At 44.4% G+C, this 25,643-nt stretch overlaps 1 protein-coding gene across 1 annotated transcript in view; it reads right to left on the bottom strand.

Moving 5' to 3' along the window:
* Window positions 1-25,643, bottom strand: part of RNF144A (ring finger protein 144A) — a 47,134-nt gene that overhangs the window by 8,642 nt on the left and 12,849 nt on the right. Inside the window, exon 2 of the mRNA XM_033143057.1 lies at window positions 6,480-6,625. Coding sequence (XP_032998948.1) covers window positions 6,480-6,614 — 135 coding nt within the window. The 5' untranslated portion in view covers window positions 6,615-6,625. The remainder of the gene's footprint in view (window positions 1-6,479; window positions 6,626-25,643) is intronic.

Here is a 25,643-nt window from a genome sequence, read left to right as displayed (position 1 = left end):
TGTGCTCTCTTTTTCCTTTTATAGTACCTCTGAGGCCAACTTCCTTCTCTCTCTCCCAATGTTCCCAATGACTAAGAAATGCAGATTCTAAAGAGAATGGAGTGGTGGGAATAAGAGGCACAGCTAGGCAGAAGACGGACAGGCGGTCATTTCAATTTCAATTTCACTTTGGCTTCAGGGGAGGGAACCAAGGCAGTGTCTTCCAAAACTTGCGCCTCTAGGTGTTTCTGGACTACAATTCCCAACATCCCTGACCATGGGTTCTGTTAGCTAGGGATGATGGAAGTTGTAGATATCTTTCCTCCCAAGGCACCCCCACCTGGACACCCTAAAGCAGAACGGGCCTATTTCATGGTCTTTTCAGGAGACTGGATCTGCTCTGAGAGATTCCTGTTCACAGCCCTATTACAAATCACTCAAATGAGACTAGGCTCTCCAGAGCACTGCTCTGTTGCACATTTGACGGTCCCTCTTCTTCCTCCAATGAGACATACAGTGACACGGGAAAGGGTATTCTCAGGCACCTCAACCTCCCTCGCAAACCCAAACAATGCCAACTCTTAAGTTGCTGGCATCAATTAAACACTTATTTATTTGCACACCCCCGTGGGTGATTTATTGGCCTCTATGCCTGCTGCTGTGCAGTTTATTTATCTTGCTGCTATTTTATATTTTTAGAGTTTGTTGATGTGTTCCCTGCGGGTTGGGTTGTTGGGTTATGTATTTTACTGGCAACCCGCTGTGGGATCATCTTGCGTGCTGAACAGCGGGATATAAATATTTGGGATGAACAAAGAAATATATATACACAAATTGCCTTGTGTAAGCAGAGCAGCCTTTTGCAGAGAAATAAATACAGGCAGGGGAACTCTGTGCACATCACAGCTCTGTGCGCTCACAGAAAGAAGCACATCTTTCTCCAACAGGAGCACCATTAATGATGATCAGCCACACACCACACAGTACTGGGTCCCGGCTAGGCAGGGACATGGAGATTTCCAACAGGACGCTGCAAAAGCGACCGAGAATGCTACCCCACGTGCAAAAGAGAAATGTGTATTAAAATGAGACTGCATGCATATCTGATGACAGCATTTAGCCCTCACATTTGAGCCACAGAGCCACACACAGATGAGTACACTTTTGTGAATGATTAATTTAAAACAAAAGGGCTTCTTCCCACCAAGGTTAGCTGGAATTTTATTTTATTTTCCCAACATCTTCCAAACAAAAGAGGATATAGAAGATCCCCCTGTAATACACGGCAGGCTGTCCAGTTGTGTTAATACAGGTCTACCCATGCATTACCCTGAGATCTACACGTACTGGGTGGTATGCAAATTTAACAAATAAATAACAACAACAACAACAACCCAGGTTTGTTCCCACTATCACCAGGTTCTTTTTAGTGCAGAGGTAAACTGCCAAGTGGGCAAGGGTGGCAGCTGTGTCATGACACATAACACAATAAGCTGTTGCTACACATAAACAGCCAGAGGTAGCATGCTTGTATGGCGACATACAACATATCCATGCATCAAAGCTAGCAAAATATAGTTCAAGAAATGCAAAACCCATGCTTTGCATTTATGAAACACACCGGCCATGAGCTCTCATAATCTGAATAATTACTTGATAATTCATTCGGGCTAAAGCATTTTTATATACAGATGATAAATGTCGCTGAGGGCTGTTTTATCTCTGTCACAAATAACATCTCTTTCAATGTTGTTGCACAGGATATTGAACCGCACATGTTCACATTGCTTACCACCCCTTTACACTTTTTTTTTGGGGGGGGGTGTCCACTTAGTGCCAATGTTTTTCCAATCCTCTCTGCTTGGGGCAGGGAAAGAGGGCACCCTTGTCTCTACTGCCAAAGTAACTAGGACATCATTTGAGCATATAACTCCAATCCTGGTGCAATTCCTGATTAGTTTCCAGGCCCACTTCAAAGTGCTGGTGTTGACCTATAAAGCCTTACACAGCTCAGGACCTCAATATCTTAAGGATCACCTCTCCCTGTACAAACCCAGCCTCGGCCCTGTGCTTGTCATCTGAGGCCTTTCTCTATGTCCCCCATCCCAGAGAGGTTCGGAGGGTGGCAACAAGAGAGCGGGCCTTTTCTGTGGTGGCTCCCCGATTGTGGAATGCTCTCCCCAGAGAGGCTCGCCTGGCGTCATCATTACATGTCTTTAGGTGCCAGGCAAAACATTTCTCTTTACCCAGGCCTATGGCTATTACATCATCTATGGCCTGTGAAAGTGTGTGTGGGGGGGGGGGAGGGCTGTTATTTTGATTACTATTTTATTATTAGACTGCCTGTCAGTATTTTTTTATTATGTTTTTATCATCGATGTTCTGTAATGTGTTTTTAATGTTGTACACTGCCAGGGATCTTTTGATAAAGAGTGGTGTATAAATTGCAGCAGCAGAAGCAGCAGCAATAACAACAACAATAATAATTCCCTTGCATGAGGATGTGCATCCAACTGAGTACAGAGGAACAACATCCATACATGGGTGTCATTGCTCATTCCACTTCCAAATGCAAGTGAGCAGGGGACCAGTTCATTCATGGGAAGCTGCCTTGTACTAGAGAGACCTTTGTCTCTCTAGCTCCATATTATCTGCAATTACCGCCAGTGGCTCTCTAGCCCTTCATGGAGATGCCAGGGATTGAATCTAGGGACTTCTGCATGCAAAGCAGGTGTTCTACTGCTGAGCTACAGCCCTTCTCTGAACAGGAGCTCCTGCCCTCTTCTACCTGCCTCTTTGCAAACTCGTTTCAACTGCATTTCTTCTACAAGCAAGGCTGGCCAAATATGCCAGGGCCAGTGCTATGTGTGTGCTTTTTTCCCTCTGCACCAGAAGATAACAGGCAGCTTGACAACCTTGGAAAGCTCTTCCCGCCCACACAGTGGAGAAACGTGGGCCGAGGAAACGGGTCTGTTTCTGCAACCTTCGTACCGCGCTAATCCTGCTTGGCTGGCAAGTAATTCCCCTGTAAAGCATCAGTGCATTTTTAATCACGGCTGTGGCTTATACAAGGCCTCAGATGGAGCTGAGAGGGGTGCTTCCTTAAAAAAAGGACACAGGGCTACATGTGTGCTGGAGAACATGTCAAAGGGCATTGGCAGCAGATGCTCCCGCAAAGCTGCCCCGAGACACAGCACAGCGCTGGCTACCCGTTAAAAGAAGCTGGGATAAGCATGACTAGGGGAAGTGACTGGCTGCGGACGGTGAGATTAATAACAGAGAAACTGGAATACATTCTAGGAAAGCAGTTTCAGAAATTGTTGCCGAAAAGATTAATTAGCAGTACTCTTAGGTGCTTCTCTGCTCGTGAATTGTGTTTTAATTTAAAGATGGCTTGAGTGCCCAACAGCCGCTCACCCTCACATAGTTAGCAATCAGGGAGAGGCATGGGTGCGGGAAAACAACAAAGAAACACAAACCCTGGTTAAGTGCTCAACCCACCCCTGGAATCTCTTGCTATCGCTTACAGGTGATTGGGGTGGTTTGTAACAGGAAACTGTTCCAAAATATAACATTGTGAATTAAGCTGACCGATCTATTTCCTCCCCACCACCACTGAAAAACGACAACATTACGCTAATGTGTCAAGGAGATTATCCTTTATGAGCTCCTTTCCAGCAACACTTCAGGGGTTGCCAATGTAGTGAGCGCTATTCAGTTATATAATGCTCTTTTACCGGTGCAGACTAAAACGTTGGCGTAGGATGTGCACTTAGATCTGACTGTGTAGTTCTGAAAGATCTCTGCAAGGCTCTTTTTCCATTCATTTTTCCACCCACAAAAATGAGAGCGATCTTCCAGCAGTTCCTACCAACATACTGCACTGTAATAAATGGCAGACCTCCCCAGTTTAAGGAAGCTGCTCAGAGCTGCAATTCCCTATAAAAAAAAGTTTGGAGTAAAGCCAAACCCAGCGATTTCAACAACAACAACAACAACAACAACAACAACGAGTCAAGAACAGTCAAGTTTGTACCTAGGCTCAATCGCTCCTAGGAACCCTGCCTTAAAGGGCACTTGCCAGCATTCCCTTTATTTACAATATTCAGGCTTTCAGTATCATTGTTTATGTAGCCAAAATGCTCCCACGCACACACAAAGGGAGATGTTAGCCAGCTTGGGGGGGACCCAGAGGTTTATGGAAGTACAATGCAAGCTTTAGAGCAGGGCTGTCCAACTTCCAAGAGACTGCGATCTACAAACACTATTTAAAAAAAAACAAAACTGGCAATGATCTACCCATTGGGTTGGCCAGAGTTGCTGAGCTTTCTTTAGGAAAGCCAAAGTTGTTGAGCTTTTTTGGGGGGGGAGACAAAGTTGTTGAGGGGGAGGGAAGAGAACCTCAAAAACATCCGAATGTGGAATGAGTATAGCCACAGAATTGTTGACTATCCGGATAGTTAAAATTCAGGCAATGGGAAACCTAAGCAGGGCAGCACTCTGTCTGGGTTTCAGAACTCTCCGCAGCCACCTCTTCTCTCCAGGCCACACCGCTCACCAACCCTGCTTCGCCTCCTCGTGGAGCTAGAATGTGTCCGTGAACTGAGAATAGGCCTTGCTTGCCAAGGGAGCGCTGCAAATTAACACTTGCTGCTCTGCTCTGGTTTGCTTCCTCCCCTGCCCCTTGAAAGGTTACTCAGAACGGAACATGGCACTGAAAAAGATTCCCCAACCTTGCTTTAGCAAAAGGACTGTGTAGACCAGCCCGGTGCTGTCTTTCAGGCTGAAAAGCGAAGTGCAGGGCTGCCAGTCGTGGATTTGAAAAGCTTGGAACAGGTACCTCGAGCAGCTGCAACCATGCAAGTGGGTAAGCAGGAAAAGGCACACGGCGGGGAGGTCCAGAAAATAGTTAAAAGTTTGCCAGTTACCTGCTCTATAAGGGATGATTGCTGCTTGTCACCAGCAATTTGTATGAGTGCAGAAATTGCTCCTGCGACTAGCAGTAGAAAGCAAAATAATAATAATAATAATAATGATAATAATAATAATACCCCACCCATCTGGCAGGGTTTCCCCAGCCACTCTGGGCGGCTCCCAACCGAATATTAAAAATACAACATAGCAAGCTAAGGGTTTTGTTGCTGTTGTGAAACCTTGCATAATTGAGCTAGATGTTCTGGTGCTAAAATGTTGGTGAATGAAATATATGCAATGTTGGTGGGGGGTGGGGAGAGAGAACTACCTCACTGCCCAGGGAACACAGAGTTGCCCTTAAACCTTCCTGCGCTGCAAAGTGCAGCGCCTGAAGGCAATAAAGAGTCATCACCTGGGCAAGAAGAATGAAGCTGCAGAAGAATGAAGCCGAAAGTCAATTGGGTTGCATTTTTTGTTTAAGCCAACGGGGGAGTTTTGCACCCTCTAGCCACCCCCCAAAATCTCCAAAGAATTTTCTGCTGGCTGTTGCTTAGACTCAGTCCTGTTAATTTCTTTTTTAAGGGGGGGGGGACAAAGTGGATTGTGTTCTTTGACTGAAACTAGTCTGCCTGGCGTGCTCTGGTCCATGGGGTCACGAAGAGTCGGACACGACCGAACGACTGAACAACAGTCTTCTTCCTTACTACCCTTCTAGACCCGACCCAGCCAAGCTCTCCCTGTGTAAATACATACTGAAGCTACTTTAGGCTTTTGTTTTTAACTGGAGATGGATGAAGCTCGACGCCCACTCGCTTCCCGCCCATGCCATTCTCAATACACTTATGACCTTAACCAGATGGCTCTTTCTTTTCTGTGGCACGCTGCTTTTCAAAACCCAGACGTCAAAAGCTCCACGCAGCCGTTTAGGAGATTGCTCTTTGGCTTCTCTGTTTGAAATGTCGCTGATGTAGCACAAAAACACCCTCCTCACACACACACACACACACACACATTCCGTTCCCCTCTTTCTTTCAGATGTGCTTTTTTATGAAGAAAGGCACACAACTTAACAAACGCAACCTCACAAACGGGTAATGGATCATAACAATATGGGTCTGAATAAGCCCCGCGTGCCCGCTCTTCCATAAACACGCACATAATTATGAGTATAACATTTTTATCCCTCTGAGAAAGTGGCACCTATAAGGATTACCTTCGTCTTATCCTCTCACAGGCGCTGCAAGTGAGATTAGGCCAAACGCCAGCGACTGAACCAGCAAGGTACATCTTGGGAGCTTCTGTCCAATAAACCTCACCACTTCAATTTTCCCTGAAGCAGCCCAGAATTTTCCCGCAGGTCTGTATGTGTGGTATTAAGCACCGGGGTAATACAACAGGAGGTGCAAAAGCACCACAACAACCCTGGGACTATGTGCACACGCCTGCATTAACTATGTATGCATGCGCGGCACGTACAACCCACAAATCCTCAAGCATAGCTCTTGTTGGCTTTGCACAGATCTTGGCGGTATGGACAACAGAACCGATTCCAGCCAAGGCGCGTACATTGTTTGAAGGTTACTAACCAAAGTACAGAAGATGCATTGGCATTGTGCGATTGTTGTCATCTGCTCCACTGGAAATTCCCCAAGGCAGAGTTTGCACGACACAAGAGGATCGAGCACCAAGTCCCAAGTAGGTCTGTATCTTGCTGTAGTCATTGCAGAATAATCTGAAATGAGAGAGAAGAGATGCATAAGTGAAAGAAAGAAAGCAAACTTTATCAGACACCTCATCCATTTTCTGCCATCTGGCCTCGATGTAAAGCTGTGCATAGCCTTATTTTTCCCTCACGAATGGGAAATGTGCATAGAAAGGGGACAGGCATGGCCACCCTACTTAACTGGGTGTTCTGCCCACAGTGTTCGGGCCACAGGTCAGTTTATCGCATCAGGCTATTCGTCACTTCCATCACAGCGCTAATGGGCTCAATCACTATTCCCGTTTCAAACTGCAGAGCGTAACGATGCATAAAGTGGACACTTAAAGACAATCTTGTCCAGGGGAAATGGTTTTGTGTTTATCACATAACTCATATGCACAGGCCAAAGATGATGTTTATATTCAGCAATGGCCAGCCTTGCTGGCAAATGTACTGAAAGCTGAGTCCAAGCTTCAGACTGTGCCATGCTAGTGAATCCTGAGTTTGACAGCCCCACAGAGCCTTGGTGTGTTTTTAGTTCTGTTCTACTGAGGTGGGGAGCAGAGCAACAGAGAATGAGCTTTCTGCCACAGGCTACAAAATCCATAACACACATCTCCCCCATTCTTTTAAATTCCCAAACACACACTTGCACCTTAATACTAAAAGGGATAAAAGCCCATGCACTCCCACCAGTCTAACAAACAATGTAATTACATGATTCATCCCTATATCGAGCTACAGTTTTAGCTTTTTTCGTAATTCATATCTCAGCTCAAAAGGCTGCATTTTCCTGTAAGTATCGATTTGCGGACTTGAAGCCCTCCAACCGTTATGAAAAATCACTTTATAGTTTGGCCTTCAGGTCTCCAAGGAAACAAACAAACAAAATATTTCAGTTCTTCGCCACAAAACAGCATTGGGCAAAGCTAACACTGAACTGGCAAGAATTGGATGAGAGAGAGAGAGAAAAGCAAGAAAAGATCAAGCAATCACATATTGGGGTGGGCGTCCCAGATCATTTCTCCTGAAAATCCACGGCATGAACTTTGCTCCGGGGGAGGGGGTAGAAAAAGTCGCTGAACAGGATATTAGCTCTAAATCATGTTGTTGCAGAGATACAGTGGACCTCAGAACAAACTATTTTCCTTGTGGGAAGTTCTAAGGGTGTGCAAGAGTGTGTGAACCAGGCATGAGGAGGAGGGTAGAGATATTTGTGTGTATATTAAACCACACTTTTTGTTGGTTTCAGTTTACTGGGGTTCACTCCCCCCCCCCACCAACCCAGTGGTAGTTTAAAAAAATATTCACACAAATGTGTTTCTAGAGATTTCCCGGAATATGTAGAAACCACTTTATTTTTAGATGGCTCCATTTTTTGCTTCCAAACAGAGAGGCACTGATCTACCTGAGTTTATGCGGGAATGAAAGTTGCTTACCAGTACATTTTCAAGCACTGTGATGCATTGGGTGTACTACTTACTGCTGCATTACAAAAACAAAAACAACACCGAAAGTGGGAACATCAAGAGATGCCATTTCATCTATTACTACTCAAGGCGCTGTTCTGTTTTCAATATGCCAGGGTGGCTCAACTGTACTATTTTCCTCTCAAGATACACACAAGTAGCAGAGAAGAGAGTTCCCCAGTTGCCAAGTCTGTGGATTTTAAAGGAGAAAGTGGTTAATTTATACATATGTGCACTCTCACAAGTGATGTGGAGGCAAGTGTGTTTTCTACTTGCTCTGCTCCCTATCCCATTACAAAACACAACACAACAAGCTGCCCTTAGGGAGGAAGTCTGTTGTCTGTGGTTGAGAAAAACGCAGGCACTTGTTTGGTGCGAAGCAGAGAACAAAGAGGCCTGTTTACTTGTCAGGAGCCAAGTGGGAGTAGAACACTTAATATTTTGAAATCCAGGGTTGTGTTATTTCCTGTTGGGAAGTGGTATAGGGCCAGGCTGTGTGCAGGCCACAGAACCGTTAAAGGCGCAGAGTCCGTACAGGGAAGAAAAGGGTGTCCATCTCTTCTATTATTGTCAGGGATGGTACACAGGAGAGACATCATCTCTGAGAGAAGCTTTCGAAGAGGCTGGCCCTCATGCAGAAGCAAGCAATAAAACGTTGACTTGTGCCGTCAGCTAATTTTATTTTTATTTTTATTTTAAAAAAACCATCAGTATAATATCCACCATCCCATAAGGTCTCTTCTCTCTCTGCTGACCTCATCCCTCTTGCAGCCTCATCCTCCAACTCTGCCCTTGCTAATTGCCCTCTTGGTACACTGGCCGATCTACTGTGATGTCACCTGCGGCTGCAAAGCAGCATGACATCACAGGCACTCTGGCTGCCATTAGCTCAACTGCAAATAACTCACACATCATGCGTAATGCCAGTCCAGTAAATGTTTCTCCCTTGTAAAGGAACCCTCATTAAATATGAGTTGGGAACCCTGCAGGGCGGGGAGTGGGGAGACAGCTTAGGACAGTGTCAAGAGAAAATAGTCTACTGAAGAAAGACCCAAGCCTCTTCCAATTCTGCCCCCTTTTTTGCTACAAGCCCCCCCCCTTTCCAAAGATGTTTCAAAAGGGGCAAGCAGCATAGCTCCATTGTAATGATTTTTTAATTGGACCCGAGTGCCTTAGAACAGCCCTCCTCAATCTGGTGCTCTCCAGATGTTTTGGCCTATACAACTATGAAGTCTCACTGGACAGCTCAGTTAGTAGAGCATAAGATTCTTAATCTCAGGGTTGTTGGTATGAGCCCCACGTGGGGCAAAAAGATTCCTACACTGTAGTGTGTCGGACCAGATGACCCTAGTCCAACTAAGGTCCAGTTCTATTCTTCTAACTCCCATTGGCTATGCTGGCTAAGCCAATAGGAGTTGGAGTCCAAAACATCTGGAGGGGCACCGGATTGCCTTTGAGCAAGTTTAGTCATGCCGGTTGCATGACCCGGAAAGCTGTTTGTGGACAAACACCAGCTCCCTCGGCAGGAAAGTGAGAGCACCGCAACCCCAGAGTCGCCTTTGACTGGACTTAACCGTCCAGGGTTCCTTTCCATTTTACCTTACCTACAGGTAAATGAGCAGAAGCTATGAAAATGCTATTACAGATTTTCACTTTACCCAGAAATAATTCCCGCCATCTTTTTGCCCGCCGTGGAATCTTGCACAGCTTCCATTCACTACAATGGGGGTTTTGCTGGAAAACCTCCCAATGGGTTGTGTGCCCGCTGGCATCTGTGACTGCATACACCAGGTAGTAGACAACACACGCCATATTGTGCTGACCGTACTCCACGAAGGAGTACAGCTTGTCCTGCCAGGAAACTATTCTGGGAGGAATTTTCCTTTCGGGCTATTTTACCTTTGCGAGCCTACCTATGTCGGTGTTAATAATATTCAGGGCTCCGTGAAGGGCTCAAACATAGAGACGTCTTGAATAAATCCTAGTGTTCATTACAAAGCATCTGCTTGTGCATCTCAGAACTCCACATTCCAAGCAGTGAAGTGGTTTTGGTAGAACATCAAACAAAATCCTCCTTCGGCCATGTCCTGATGTGAGACCCAACATGTCCCTGCTTGAGAAGCTGCTAGCTGTCAGTGGTTATCAGAAGAGAGAAACTGCTTTTCTTACTTTTACCTTGTGAGGATTCCATAATGCAAAAAAGAAACAGGGAATTAAGGGCTGTAAAAAACCAGACCGAAAACAAACCTCTGGTTTGCTTACAAACTTTCGAAGCTGAGCATTTCAATGCTTTTTCCTGCTCCGTAAAAAGCTTAGTGCCTACAAATTCCAGCCAATTCTGTCCACATTTACATAGCTCAACAGGGGGCTTATTCACACTTACCTTTCCTCTGCTCTTTCCTGGCACAGTTCGTGATTTAAAGCTCTCGTGTCTGAGTGCCTGGGGTTGTTGTTTTGCATTTCCTGCAAAAACCAGCTCTTTAAAGCTCAGTTGGAGCAAACGTCAATCCACGGAGAAACTCGAGCTGACATTTCCACCGATTCAGCTTTAAAGAGCATTTTTTTGCGACAAAAGCTTGGGGCAAAAAAAGAGCGGCGTGGGGGAAAAAGTAAGTGTGGATAAGTTTTACTTGTGAGTAACCATGCATGGGACTCCTCCATAGGGCTGAAATCCTCCTAAACACACTTATCAAGGTGCGAGCTGCAGTAAAGACTTATTTAAAGCTTTTTAAAAGAAATCTCAACCTTCAGCTAAAGAGGGCTTCTGGAGCAGCTTACAAACGTAGTTCCTGCCCTTAGGCTTACAATCTATAAGACACAACACAAATAGGATTGTGGGGGAGGAGGTACAGTACTTCAGAGTCGACCTGCGCAGAACCACACAATGCAACTGGGAAGGAAAGGTTTTAGCTTCCTCGCAGGATTAAGGGACCCATTCTAACAAATCCATCTGTGCTCAACAGCTGCACTGTTCATTCTGCTTGGATTGGCTTTGCCTGCACGGAACAGGGTTGTGTGAATATGTGCACACTGCAGCAAACCCTTTAGACGCTCCTGTTGTGGGAGGGTCCTAAAAGTCTAGCTGTGCAACTTCAGTGTGTGGCAGTTGCGTGACCCTTCTGGCGTAGAACAGTGTGGTTTGAAATTAGCTTGAAGAGGCCAAAAGGAAGGAAGGAAGGAAGGAAGGAAGGAAGGAAGGAAGGAAGGAAATGACAACCACCAGCACATGCCATGTGCACAAAGGCTCATGTGAATTGACTCTGAAACTGGCAAGGAGAGGAGAGGAAAGTAAGAGATAGGCACATCACTGCTACTGAAGTATACCCAAAGCAGGACTTGGGTAAAATTTGGGGGGATTTGCCAATGCAGAATACTACCCTGCAGAATACTAAACAAATCTAATGCATACCCATTTATCAACTGAAAAACTGCCTTGTGTACAGTGATGATGAAAAACAGTATATAAATTTAAAATTAAATGAAAAGTGCAGACCCCCCCCTTTCCCTTGACACCATTTTTATAAATAAGCATTTTGTATTCTTGCAATAATCTTTATCCTTGCAGTAATATGATCCATTTAACTATGGTGGTTAAAAACAGCAAAATGAATGCTTGAATCGGGCTTTGCTCTGCAAACTGTTCTCTCAAAGAGTTCTTTTTGGAATACGGTACGCTTAGAAGACCTCATGCACAAAAAGTAAACGCTTCAAATAAATTCTTATAAAAAGCTTCGCTGGAAAAATCAAGTTATTATTAAAAGAGACTGTGATTAAAGAGGAAGAAGCCTGTTCTAAAGTTTCCAAAAGAGAGTGTTTGTTGAATATTTTAGAAGGTAGGAATCTCAAAACCGAACTTATGCTGACAGAGATCAAACCAGTCCAAAACCCACAAGGCCCTGCCCTCTGTTCAAGCTTCTGGGACGATCATAGATGAAGATCACTTCACAGTAGCCCAATTGATTCATGTGGTAAAAGAAAATCAGCTCCTGGGACATACATGTCTATTTAAAGCAATACCACCGTTCCAACAGGGAATCTTTTTCTGGGTCACTCTCTTTCATTATTGTCCTTTCCTATTTACTTTAATGACCGCTCTTTCCTTAAGGGCAGCCTTACAGTCCAGAATTACCATCTCAAATACAAAAATAGGATCTGGGTTCTAAGAGGGCACTACCTTGGGTTTTCCTATTTTAAAACTGTACACCCTAAATTACATCGGAATGCTTAAATTAGGACTTCCAGGCTGTTTTTGGACATTTCCAGTAACAGATTAAATCTTAATAAGTCATAAACTTTCTCCTTTTTTCAGGGGAGGTTGTTTTTTTGTTTTATTTCACATGCTACTACAAATGTGCACCAAAGAGGTCTGTGCTTGAGCAGAATGTATAAATCCAGAGCTTGGATAGCTCAGTTGGCTAGAGCTCGGTGCCGTTAACACCAAGGTTGTAGGTTCAATCCCCTACATTGCAGGGGGTTGGACTGGTTACCGGTAGATGATCCTTGGATCCCTCCCAACTCTACAGTCCTATGATTCTATGACAACACTTGCACTAACCAAATGCAGTCCTCAGACGGTCAGAAAATGAAAACAGAAAATACTTAAGAGGGCAATCCTTGCCTTTGGTAGAGGTTGAGGTGGGGAGAACAGGAATAACTGCGAACAGTGAACTGAAATATAGGCCTCCGAAGGAACAGCCCCACACCCTTGGTCTGTTATACTATCTAGCTGGACTGGGATGGTTGCTCGCTGGGATCAAACATTTTGGAATAGCACATCTCAGCCTTGAAGAGGAGCCTTGCAGAAAAAGGCTCTTAAAAGTGGTTCTGGGTAGAATTCAACATTGTGCTTTTCCAATGGTTCTACTTGTGCAAGCATTCCAGCTTGTCAGGTGTGTGTGTGTGTGTGTGTCCCCTCCCGCTGTTCTGGGGTTCTCCTGACAGCCCCTTGAGGCAATACGGAGGGAGTGGGGTCCTTGCTGTGCAGGCGGAAGTACTTGCACAGGGTTTCCATTGATGGGTGAATCCCACCCATTCTGAATGTTATTTGCCCATGAGGAAAACAATGTCTCTTTCTACCCAGGAATCACCCTATTTCCTCCCTATTCTTCTGTACATGGATTTAAAAACAAAAAACAGTATTTTGGAGATGGGAAATCCAAGGCCCTGCAGATGTTGTTGAACTCTGGCTCCCATCGGCTCTAACCAGGATAGCCTAAGGTCAGGAATGATTGGAGCCAGCAATATCTGGAGGCCAAAGGTTCTCCATCCCTGACTGTCCATAGTGAGGAAATATTCTGTCCAGTTCTGTAAAAGACAAAGACACACACGAGAGAGAGAGAGAGAGAGAGAGAGAGGGAGGGAGGGAGAGGGAGAGAGATAGGGAGAATGAATTGGCCAAGGAACTCTTCTTGAGGCAAAAACATGAGTGTGAGTCACCAATACATCAAAAGTCATCAGTCACGACTAAGGCTGCAGTTCTAACCCTACTGACCTGGGAGTAAGTCCAACTGAATTCAATAGGACTTATGTCCACTGAGCAAACATGGCTGGCACTAAGCTATAAAGCCTCACCAAAATCAATGGAACCAATCTCAGTTGCAAGTTGGCTTAAGTGCCGTTGGTGAAATTCAGATGTCCTGGTTTGAGCAATCAGGAACAAGCCCTGTGCCTGCACATTCCCTCTCTGCTTCCAGCTTCGTATATTATGCATTATAATATATAATTTCTGTTACCATCCTTCAGTTGTATTCCCAGGACAGTTTACACAAAGAATAAAAGAATGGAAACGCTTTTACGTCTACACCTGTGAACCATGACTTGATGAAACTTTCCAAACGAGGATCAAATCAGCAATGTGATCCGTTCTTCTCAATGTGCCTGGCAATGTTTAGGGTTTTACAGGTCAGGACTTTCAAAGCCATGAGTAGCAACATCCCACATTAGTATTTGCTTGACACCCAAACTGAATTAATTACTAGAAATTAAGTCCATATTATTTCAATACAACTTCCTGGAAGTGGCTTTGGCTGCGGCACCATGCCGCCATGATTAGTCAAGCTTCCTAACAAAGAAAACCAAAGGACTGATGGTTCTCAAAAGACCTTGCATAACCGGAAATGAAGTTAGCTGTGCATTGTCCCGATACCACCCATCCAAGTCCCCGGGTTTTGTTTTGTTTTTTATCAGTGGGAGACCTGCTGCAGACAGTTCTAAATTTGCCCATTCCCGACCACAGAACACAATTAAAATGTACTTTAGCCTTCACCACATTCCTATGATAGAGCTCTTCCTGCCCTTTAGAGGCAGTTTAAAGAAAACAAACAACCGCTTGACCTGTGTAGGCAAGGTTACGCTTGCCCTCGTAGAAAACTATTGTTATAGCGGCCCTCTCTGCGTTAAAAGAAATGGTTCCGTCCTCCCCAAGCATAACCTCGACAAAGTAGCAACAAGTAGCACATTCATCACAATTGCACCAGAAATGTGAGCAGTAAAGGGAGAGAGCACAGCACGCGAAACGGCCAGGATCCAAGAAGCTACTACTGTTCAGTTGTCAGTCATACTTAGAGCGACCTCTGCCTGGGCTATTTCACAAATTGCTTTTGAAGCTTCGCTCATCTTTAAAAGCCATTTGGCACAGTCATGGGATGGCGGGGAAGGCTGCGGTTTTGGAAGCACGAGTTCGTTTAGGTGGAAGGAATGAGTTATGCAGTTGCCTCCGACACTGGCCAAATCTAACTATGAAGGAAAACTCAAAAGGTGAAACAAGAGGGAGTTGTGGCCAATTCATGTGATCCTACGTGGGGTTGGTCACAAGTGTTTAGGTCAAGGGCATCTGAGTTTTGGCACCGGGCGATTCGATTAGGCCTCTACAGGTGTTACAGCCCGCTACACGCGTACCACCTTGAGAGGGAGAACGTTCCCCTCTGTCACCACCCTGCTCTGCAAACTGGGTGGTGAACGTCTGAAGTTAGGAGCACCCTGTACTCACAGAATCTCCTTTTGTGATTCAGAATCCAGGAAATTAGCTTTCTAAATTGCTCTAAGGTATTATAACATTTGGAGAGGGCCACTGATTTAGCACATGCCCCTTATTAACTCAACCCATGTTTATCTACCCATGTTCAATGCACTTGTAGCTATTTTGTGTGGTGCAGTGCTTTCGAGAGTACTCTGCAATACCGTCTTTTGAACTCAATTGATTTACTGAACTTAACACACAAATCTGCTTGTGGGACTCAACAGGGTCGGAAAAGGGTAGGCAGCAATTTGGCACCTGTAATCTGGCCATGGACAAATTAAGTCTACACAATATAATCTTATTTCATCACTTAACAGACCTGAAACATACTGTGGCTAATTATGAAGCTCCCAGAAAGGACATTTACTTATCTCTGGCACAGCAGCACAACTAAGGTCTACTTTGTATGTAGAAAGAAGGAGCACATTAGTTGACCCTACAGGTGTATTCTCTTGCTCAAAGTATACAGCACAGCTGAAATGGAGTGCTGAAGGAGTTGAGTTTTAATTTGGAAGCGGTTTAGGGAGCATCCCAAGTGGTGGCCATACCGCCAGAAAGAAAACAGCAGTTCACAAAAGCCATGTGCTCTAAGTCATAAAGATACCAGCAGTGATTCCCAACTGGTGGTCCGCAGACCCCAGAAACTCCATGTAACCCACCCAGGGGGTCTGTGGCACCAATCAAATAACAAAAACCACCACAGAGATATCAAAATTTTCCAAAGTAGGAGGTCCATGCTTTGGCTTTTGAAAAACAAGCGGATCTGCCTTCCTTAGCTAAGTGGGAATCACTGCAATATAGGATTCTCATTTAATGAGCTTCTCCAGTATGAAAGGGAATTTGGCATTTTGTTTCTCTAATTCATTATTTGGATAGCAGCCATTCTAGCGCTATTTAAAACTGAAAATGCATTTCTCATGCAACATTAAAATAATATATTAAACTGATAAAGTACATCAAGCTAAGTATTTTACACAGGGGAGGGGGTCATTCCAGCTAAAATGACAAAGAGCCACCCAAAATCACTTTAAAAAGCAATTTACCCTGGTCCTGGTTAGCAAAGTGCCAAAAACCATGTCAACTCTGTCCTTTCTTTTGCGCTGAAATTTGTTGCCAAGAGTTTAGTAATGAGCACTCATTTTATCATATACATCTTTCCAGTTCTTTTTTTAAAAAGCAATTGAATTATTTTCATGGTTGGTATGGGGGGGGGGGAGATATATAAATAGAAAGTTGTACTGTATCTCAGATTCGTTCAAAGGAAATTGCCATAAATTTTTATTTTATTTTTAAGCACAGTAAAATCCATGTTCTTCTTGGCACCGGACGGCAATAAAAGGATAAAAAGTGAAAACTGTGTGCAGAGGCCAACTGTTGTCAAGACAGCTAATGCAAGGTCCAGCACAACAATGTCTCTTTTGTCTGCACTGCCTATCCCAGGAGAAGGGGCAGCAGGGGGAATGGTAGAAAACTGTGAGACAAATATCTAACAGAAGAACTAGTTGGAGGACCAAACCTTATCTAGATTACTAAACTAAAACAGAGGCACACAAAGCACTGAGTCATGGAACCACCATTATTCGTGTCTGAAGGGTCACTCTTTCATACCTCAGGCTTTATAAGGCTGGTAACCAAAGAGCTAAATGAGCTGTCGCAGGTTTTCTGAATAGCGAGCCGCTTTTCAATGGGAAGAAAGGGCAACTGTCCGCTGCCACTGAATACATTAGATGGAAATGGAACTAGGCTGTTCACACTGCTTTCAGGAAAGACCCAAAGTTAACTCTTAATGCTGAAACCTCAAAGCTCTGGATCTGGGCATAATCTGAACTTCGGAAGCAATCGCTGTTCTCTGCCCACCTCAGCCCTCAATTCATACCTTTGAGGATTGAGGAAATAGCTCAGCTGGTTAGAGTGTGGTACTCATAATGCGAAGGTCGCAGGTTCGATCCCTGTATGGGAAAGCTGCACGTTCTTGCATCGCAGGGGGTTGGACTAGATCAGGGCTTCCAAAACTTGGGTCTCCAGCAGTTTTTGGACTACAACGCCCATCATCCCTAGCTAGCAAGACTAGTGATGGTCAAGGGTGATGGGAACTGGACCAGATGATCCTCAGGGTCCCTTTCCAACTCTATGGTTCAGTGACTTGTTTCCTATTGCTGGTGTTGGCAAATGGTGCAACTTTTTTCCATGTTGCTGGTTACGTACACCGTCTCTGTTGCCATAGGCCATAGGTAGGCAAACTAAGGCCCGGAGGCCAGATCTGGCCCCATCGCCTTCTAAATCCAGCCCGCGGATGATCCGGGAATCAGCGGGTTTTTACGTAAGTAGAATGTGTGCTTTTATTTAAAATGCAACTCTGCGATATTTGTGGGGCCTGCCTGGTGTTTTTACATGAGTAGAATGTGTGCTTTTATTTAAAATGCATCTCTGGGTTATTCGTGGGGCATAGGAATTCGTTACCCCCCCCAAAAAAATATAGTCTGGCCCCCCCACAAGGTCTGAGGGACAGTGGACCGGCCCCCTGCTGAAAAGGTTTGCTGACCCCTGCTTTTTTGCGGTTCCCCACTGCTGTTCTTAGACTCATTTGCCCAAGAGCTTTCCGCTGCACAGCTCAAGTGAAGGAGGGGAGGAACCGAATGTGGGAAGATGCACCGCCACCTTCAGCGGTCTCTGCCTACGTAACACTTTTGCTTTTAAAAACCATAGTCCTCACCCCACCCCTTTATATGCAGTCCGGGCAAATCCAGATTTTAAAACATCTGGATATGCTGCAGCTACATCTCTGTTTGGCCCTACCTGGCAAACACAGTGCTGATGACAAGGTCACGTGGGCAAAGAGCAAATCACATGGGCAGCACCTTCTCCACAGGTAACAGAATCATAAGAGTTGGAAGGGACCACGAGGGTCATTTTGTCCAACCCCCTGCAATGCAGGAATCTTTTGCCCAATGCGGGACTTGAACACACAACTCTGAGATGAAGAATCTCACGCTCTACCGACAGAGCTATCAAAAGACTGCAGGTGGCGAGAGGGAGCAGCAGCATGACTCAATCTTCCTGCATTTAAAGAAGCTCTCTACTCATAAAGAACTGGAGGTGGAGGAACAGGGTTCCAGCCTAGCTTTCACTCCTACGCAAACATTCAAACATGCAAATCCTCTGCTGCTAGTCCAAATAACAGAGCCAGGAACAGCTTTTATCGCATGATCTGAGGCTTGTCGAAACCAGGCCAAAGTCATCAGGTGCCCCTGTGGGCAAAATGTGGCTTTGCTATTAACCAGAAACTTACTGTGTTGTTATCTTCATTTTCTTAACGTACCACCTCTTTTTCCCCCCTTGGGAGAAATGCTTGATTTCTTAAAGAGCTGAATTTTTACATCACTTTGCAAGCATACTTAGAAAAAGAGACACACACAACTCCCTTCACCCAGTAATGGAGTAACATGCCGCCATTTAACTATTATTGAATATACGTCAATATTTCCAAAAAAAATTTAAAAAAACAACAACGCGGGTATTTTGTATTACCGAAGAAATTCAAGAAATACATGCCTTCACCAGGAATGCTAGTAGTGCCCATTCAAGCTGATATGGATGAACACATTTATGTCTTCATCATTCTCTCTTCTCCCACATACATCCTGGATTGTGCAAAAGCAGGTTATGCTGAGTTCTGGCATATAAACAAAGCATCTAAAAGCAATTTTGTAGGAATCTACTCTCACCATAAGCAATGCTGGACGCCCTCTGGTGCCATGCATTGAGATGGGAGAAAGACTACCTATCAAAAGTCACAGCCTGTCTGTCATTCACCATTTTTTGCTTTCTGCAAGTCTTTTTTTTTAAAGGGGGTTTCTATTTATATGTCTGTCAAATCCTTGTGACTTTGATAAGGAACATGGGTCCTCTGCATGCATGGCTTGCCATCATTCCTCTGTGCCTTGAGAGAGATTACTCTGAAGCCGTTCCTTTTTGCATTTATGCCCCCCCCCCCTGCATATGTGATGCATTTTCAGAAAATAAAAACTCTGCTACATCACAAGTGCTGGCTGAGCTGACCTCAGAGCCTGGCAGAGGGGACGAAAGCCTTTAAAACAGAGTTTGGCTTGGCACATTACCACTAAATATGAGTCTATCTGGCAACATTCATGAATATTTGGTACAAATATAAACCGTGTATTTCAATATGGAATATATTTCACGCCACTCATTCTTTTAAAAACTTTCTATGATCATTCATTTATTACCTTGTAACTGTATTCTTCCTTTGGAATTTGCTGGATCCAGAGGTTAGCAGGATCTCAAATACAGCTTGCTTCCTCCCCAGTCTCAAACTCATAACAATCCTTAGGGTTATCTCTCAGCAATGATAGGAGCTAAAACATATTGGAACACTTTGCAAAACCGAAGCGAATTGTTCAGCATAAACAGTCTCAGCAAAGAACAGGGCAAATGAATGAAAGTAAGCCTGCACTATTTCAAAAGAGCAACTGTCTGGTAGTTAGAGAGACAGGCAATTAAAAAACAACAGCAACACCGGGGTGAAAACTTTGCGTGACAATACAACCAGGGCTAATACATGATCAAAAGTAAGGAACAAGAGGGAAGTGTTAGGCTTTATGTACAACTGTGAACTGGAGCTGTTTGATGATTTAAATGAAATGTGAAATGGCTGGTGAAAATATTTTAGCACCAGCTGACAGTCTGCAAAGAGACATCAAAGTGCTTTGATTCTGCAAGTCTTTGAGGTATTTTGTCAAAGCCTCGTTTCAAGATAAACCTCTAACACAAACTGCAGTTAAAATTAATTTCCCCTTCCCTGTGAAATCTGTCTTCCACATTGGGAGTTCCAAAATGGGAGCTCCCATCTTGAAACAAAAGACGGAGGTTAAACGGGAAGAAACTGCACAAGCAGCCTGATTTTGCTGGCAGACTTTTGAGTACTAGTGGGTATTGTGCTGCCTCCCTTTTTCCATAGAGGCAATGACAGATTTATGCACGTCCAATTGACGTCCCCACAGGTATCGCGGCGACTCAGAAGTGGCCGTCACACACGATGACCAGGCTCATGACCCCCACACAAATCAGGGGTTGCCTGTACACACAGATGAGACAATGGAAACATAATTTGTGTGGAACGGCCAATTTATTTATTTACAAATAAGGCATTAAATGTGAGTGCGTATGTATAGGGAGGCGGGATGTTACACATTTCTATATTAGATGTGTTACAACACAGGTAGAGAAAACCTGTAGCAACATATAGGACAGGCATCCCCAACCTTCGGCCCTCCTGATGTTTTTGGACTACAATTCCCATCATCCCTGACCACTGGTCCTGTTAGCTAGGGATCATGGGAGTTGTAGGCCAAAACATCTGGAGGGCCGCAGTTTGGGGGTGCCTGATATAGGATATGGAGACAAGCAAACTGCAAGTGCCCCCACCAATGCAACAAGGGCCCTGCCTGCAACCATGTTTTCTGAAAGCACTCCAATGCCTGCAACTGCATGGTCGGCATGTGTGCAGGAAGCAAAACTTTCCTCTCATCTGGAAAAGCTGCATTAGCTGAAACCTTGCTTGCTGTGCATTTCTCAAGGCACCTGACACCTGCAAGGAAAAGATGGCAATTGTAGGAATAAATCTATGGCATTCATTTGGGCAGGAAAGAGGGTGAGAGCAGCAAGTTCTGCATGGGTGGCAGTGATCCTCTGCCTTTAAGGGACGGCTAGCCTGGTGTTCAGCATTTCCGCAGAGGAAATTTTTCTAGGCCTGGAGAAGTCATGGGAAAAAGCTTCCCCTGCTAAATTTCTAAAAGCCAAGAAGCTATTTAAAGGCATGGAATGTCTGCCAGGGAAAGTTGGCGACTCTAGCAAAGGAGTCTCTCTCTCTCTCTGTGTGTGTGTGTGTGTGTAAAAACAGTGAAGATTCCTTGGTTTTAAGGAACAATTAACAGTGCATGAAAATAACCAACAAAAATGACAAACAACACTGTTTGTGCAACCCAGTACATGTAGTTAAAACTAGATCAAACAAGTTGAAGTAACAAAAAAGGCAAGAGAGGGGAACACCTAATACAGCCCCATCCCAAGACTGCAAGTCAGTCTCTTCTCCTCTGTCCTTCCCTGGGCAACATCCAGGTTCTAGATCTCTGGAATAATAATAAAAATAAAAATAAACCTCTGCAAACCTCAGTACCCTGCTTCTCAATGGCAAAAAACAACAACAACCCTAACCCAGCAAAGGGTAGCAATTATGAGCCCGTTATAAACCTGGGTAAATAAAAAGCCTCAATTTTTATAAAGTGGCTACGAATCATCACTCACAGTCATGGAACCCAGCTGTAGGGTTGGCAGGTCCTGTCTTTGCAACTACCACCTGTAACAATGTCTTTAAAAAACAAAAGGAGAAACACCAATGGTGTGATCTACTGTATTGCGATTTGCATGTGATAATGTTCATCTCCTTACAGGATAAAAGTTTTGCTGGCTAATTCTTGCCTCAGGGGCACACTGAAAAGCTGGATCTAGGTGACAGTCCTCTCTTGCTTGTTGAAGCAGGCAAGACTCTGGGTTTTAACCCCAGGGACCTGTTGGAGAAAACTTGGGAGGGGGCACAAAATCTCTGCCAGGTATATAAGCTGCAATTGTATACCTACTGGCCCGAAATTATGGAGTTGATTTCTGAGTAGGGACTGGCAATTCGGTCAAATTCAGTTTCTCATTTTTCTAATGTTTAGTTCAGTTCTCCACATTCCCACATAAGTTTGTAATTGTTTTTTTAAGTCCTCATGAAAATTCATCAGCAAATTTATCCTACTATATAGGCTTCTATGCAGTTTTGCATAATCTACACCTTTTCGTAAATCAATTTCCCCTAACTCAATGCCTTTCCAATGTTGCTTCCACTAATAAATACATTTGTATGAGCACTTTGACCTAGCATATGTGTTTCCAGTAGCACCTTAGAGACCAACTAAGTTTGTTCTTGGTATGAGCTTTCGTGTGCATGCACACGAAAGCTCATACCAAGAACAAACTTAGTTGGTCTCTAAGGTGCTACTGGAAGGAATTTTTTATTTTGTTTTGACTATGGCAGACCAACAGGGCTACCCACCTGTAACTAGCATATGTGTGTTAGCACACACTGCTTGGCTGGAGAACTGCAACAAAAAATTTGAAGAAGTGTGAATTCAGACGATGCCTGAATTTCAGTTTGTGTAATGTTTCGTAGTTAGGTAGGTTTGCCTTTCAATGTGAATTAAATCTAATTTGTCCCCCATCCCTACCTCTGAGTAGACACAGTTTTAAAAATCTTTATCTGTTGTATTTTATCAGCTAGGTGGTCGTTTTATTGGACTTGAGATGATAACATCAATAAACAACAACCTCAACGTTATTATTTGCACCTATTTGTACTTGTATTATTTGTAACTCTCTTCTCTCAACCCAGAAGCACTTGCGTGTTGCAGGTGGAAGGTTAAAACAAATGACAAAAATACCAAGCTCTATCTTTACATTACTGCTGAATGAGCTTCTGCATATATAGCTTTTCTTTCCAAACTTGGCAAACAGCTGGAGTCAACTTGCCAGCTAGCACTTTTTAAATTGTTAGCAATATATTTATTTTTAGCCATTTATTTTTCTTAAAGCCATTTGAACTTCAAAAAAATACACATCAGAAGAATTTATATGAATTGAAGACTTCTGAGGCATGAGGTCCATCCACTAACAACACAATCCCAGGTCTACTCAGAACTCACACTCAGAACTCACACTTGAGTTCAAAGTGAATTCCAGGTAAACATGTGCAGGATTCAGCCTAAACCTGTGAAGGAGGGTGGCTAGATCCTGTTCTACAGCCTTTTTATAATACCTATGGTTGTCTTTAAAACTAAGTGGGTTCCAGTACCTTTAACAGTTACATTCTCGTGGGGGGGGGGGCCTCATCGTGATGGGGAGTTTCCCTATCACTGTATGTGTGCCTGTTGGATTTCAGACTGTTACACCGAAATTAAAAGCACAAGAACCACGCTGCAACAAAACGTGACAGTCCTAAGAGGAGCCCCATTGTTACTAAGAATAAGGAGAACCTTTACAAAAATGTAAAAGGTAAAGGGTAAAGGGACCCCTTACCATTAGGTCCAGTCGTGGGTTGCGGCACTCATCTCGCATTACTGGCCGAGGGAGCCGGTGTACAGCTTCAGGGTTATGTGGCCAGCATGACAGCTGCTTCTGGCGAACCAGAGCAGCACACAGAAACGCCGTTTACCTTCCCGCCGGAGCAGTACCTATTTATCTACTTGCACTTTTGACATGCTTTCGAACTGCTAGGTGGGCAGGAGCTGGGGCCAAGCAACAGGAGCTCACCCCGTCGCAGGGATTCAAAATACAAAAATCTAACTAGTTACAATAAAGAATTGTATAAAGTTTATGGAATAAATTAACAAATAAACAACTTCAAAAACAACAAACAACAACAATGTAGCTAGTCTAACACGAACAAAGGGCAGGGAGCACAACGTTAACTTTCCAAGGAACTGCCTTCTGTTTCACCCTAGTCTAGTCAATATGTTTGGCCATTGCTTCCCCTCTGCAAGAAGGGCTTAATTTGCATTGGGGGGGGGAGCAATAGGTGGGATAAATATTTAACCCTTCTCCTGCTCACTGGTTTTCTTCCATGGGGGCCCCTCCTCCATTTTTCCTTCCAAAATTCAAACTGCCATGGGGAAGGGGAATTGCACATTCATGTCTTCCACACTCAGCTCCCATTCTCATCTGAAAGTAGGAGCGGGGTGCGGGGGAATTCAGAGGGTGTGATACGTCTTCATAGAGGAGGTGGGCAGGCAAGCAAGGAGAGTTCAATCCTGCCGCAACCTGCCTTTGACACAGAAACATGGGCCCGTAATCTGGGCTGCAGAAGGAAGAAGCTGGGAGTGGGTAGGTGGGTTAAGCCCCCTTTGCCCACTTCTCCGCCACCTCAATAAATACATCAACACCTTCTGACACCACCATCTCAACTTGCAGAGGAGAAACGGTAGCAGGGTGTTGAAGACATGAGGCTGAGGCAGAACGTGCCGTCCGTCCCCAAGATGGCAGTTTTAATTTTGGCAAGAAAGATGTGGTGACTCAGGCAAGTAAACTATATCCCAAGATTTTATTTTTTTTAATGCAGAATCTCTTGCCAAAACCTATCTGCAGAAGGCAGAAACCCTGCTGATGACTTAATATGGTGAGAAGTTAAAAATGTGAAAGAAAGGCTTTGAACACTGGTAGTTTCCTTATCCGATTGACAGCTACCTCAGGAAAATGCAATACATGCCAGAAAGAAAGATAGAAATAATGAAAGTCTATTTTAGAGGCTAAGAGGGGGAAAGTACCTACTGTGGAAGTTCAAAGCAGATTAGAACTGGGCAGTTTGCTATGTGTAGTTATTAGCTAGCCCACCAAGACTGGATGTCAAGTGAGAAAACACAGATCTTAACCCAAACAGATTACCACCTCGAGATACCACTGTCCTAAACTTGCCTTGGCTGGTTTTAGATTTGTCAGCTTCTGAGATCAGAAACTACCTCACTTGATGGCAAAACAACAACTAAACAACCACCCTGCCAGGAAACAACAACTCCAGGACAAATGGATCCCATCATGGGGTGTCAAGGCTTTAAAATTCCTTGCCTCTTTTCTGCAAGAGTATTCCATATCAAAATCCACTTCTCGCTTCAGGCTTATTAAGAGCGGGTGGCGCTGTGGTCTAAACCAGTGTTTTTCAACCACTGTTCCGCGGCACACTAGTGTGCCGCGAGATGTTGCCTGGTGTGCCGTGGGAAAATTACTTTATATATAGTCAATATAGGCACAGAGTTAAAAATTTTAACATTTTCTAATGGTGGTGTGCCTCGTGATTTTTTTCATGAAACAAGTGTGCCTTTGCCCAAAAAAGGTTGAAAAACACTGGTCTAAACCACAGAGCCTAGGGCTTGCTGATCAGAAGGTTGGCAGTTCGAATCCCCACGACGGGGTGAGCTCCCGTTGCTCGGTCCCTGCTCCTGCCCACCTAGCAGTTCAAAAGCACGTCAAAGTGCAAGTAGAGAAATAGGTACTATTCCGGAGGGAAGGTAAACGGCGTTTCCGTGCGCTGGCTTGCCAGAAGTGGCTTAGTCATGCTGGCCACATGATCCGGAAGCTGTATGCCGGCTCCCTCGGCCAGTAAAGTGAGATGAGCGCCGCAACCCCAGTCGTCCGTGACTGGACCCAATGGTCAGGGGTACCTTTACCTTTATTCTGGCTGTATTTGATGAGTAAAAATAGTTCCCCCTCCCTTTCAAGTCATCAATATGCCACAGGTAATTAGCTAACATAAATGGGCGAGGATATGCTCACTGGGTGACCCTGGGCAAATCAAAACCTCTCAGCCTCATAGGGGCTGCTGTGAGGGGGGAAATGGGAAGGGAACTATGTACCTGACCTTAACCTCCTCAGAGGAAAAGTGAGCTATAACTCTGTTGTAGATGTCTTGTGGGCTAGTAGAAACATACCTGCAAGCCTGTCTCACCTTTAAATG

Source organism: Lacerta agilis, chromosome 3 (genome assembly GCF_009819535.1).
Source record: "Lacerta agilis isolate rLacAgi1 chromosome 3, rLacAgi1.pri, whole genome shotgun sequence".
In the NCBI taxonomy this organism is placed as follows: domain Eukaryota; kingdom Metazoa; phylum Chordata; class Lepidosauria; order Squamata; family Lacertidae; genus Lacerta; species Lacerta agilis.
This window is presented reverse-complemented; position numbering and strand designations above follow the sequence as displayed.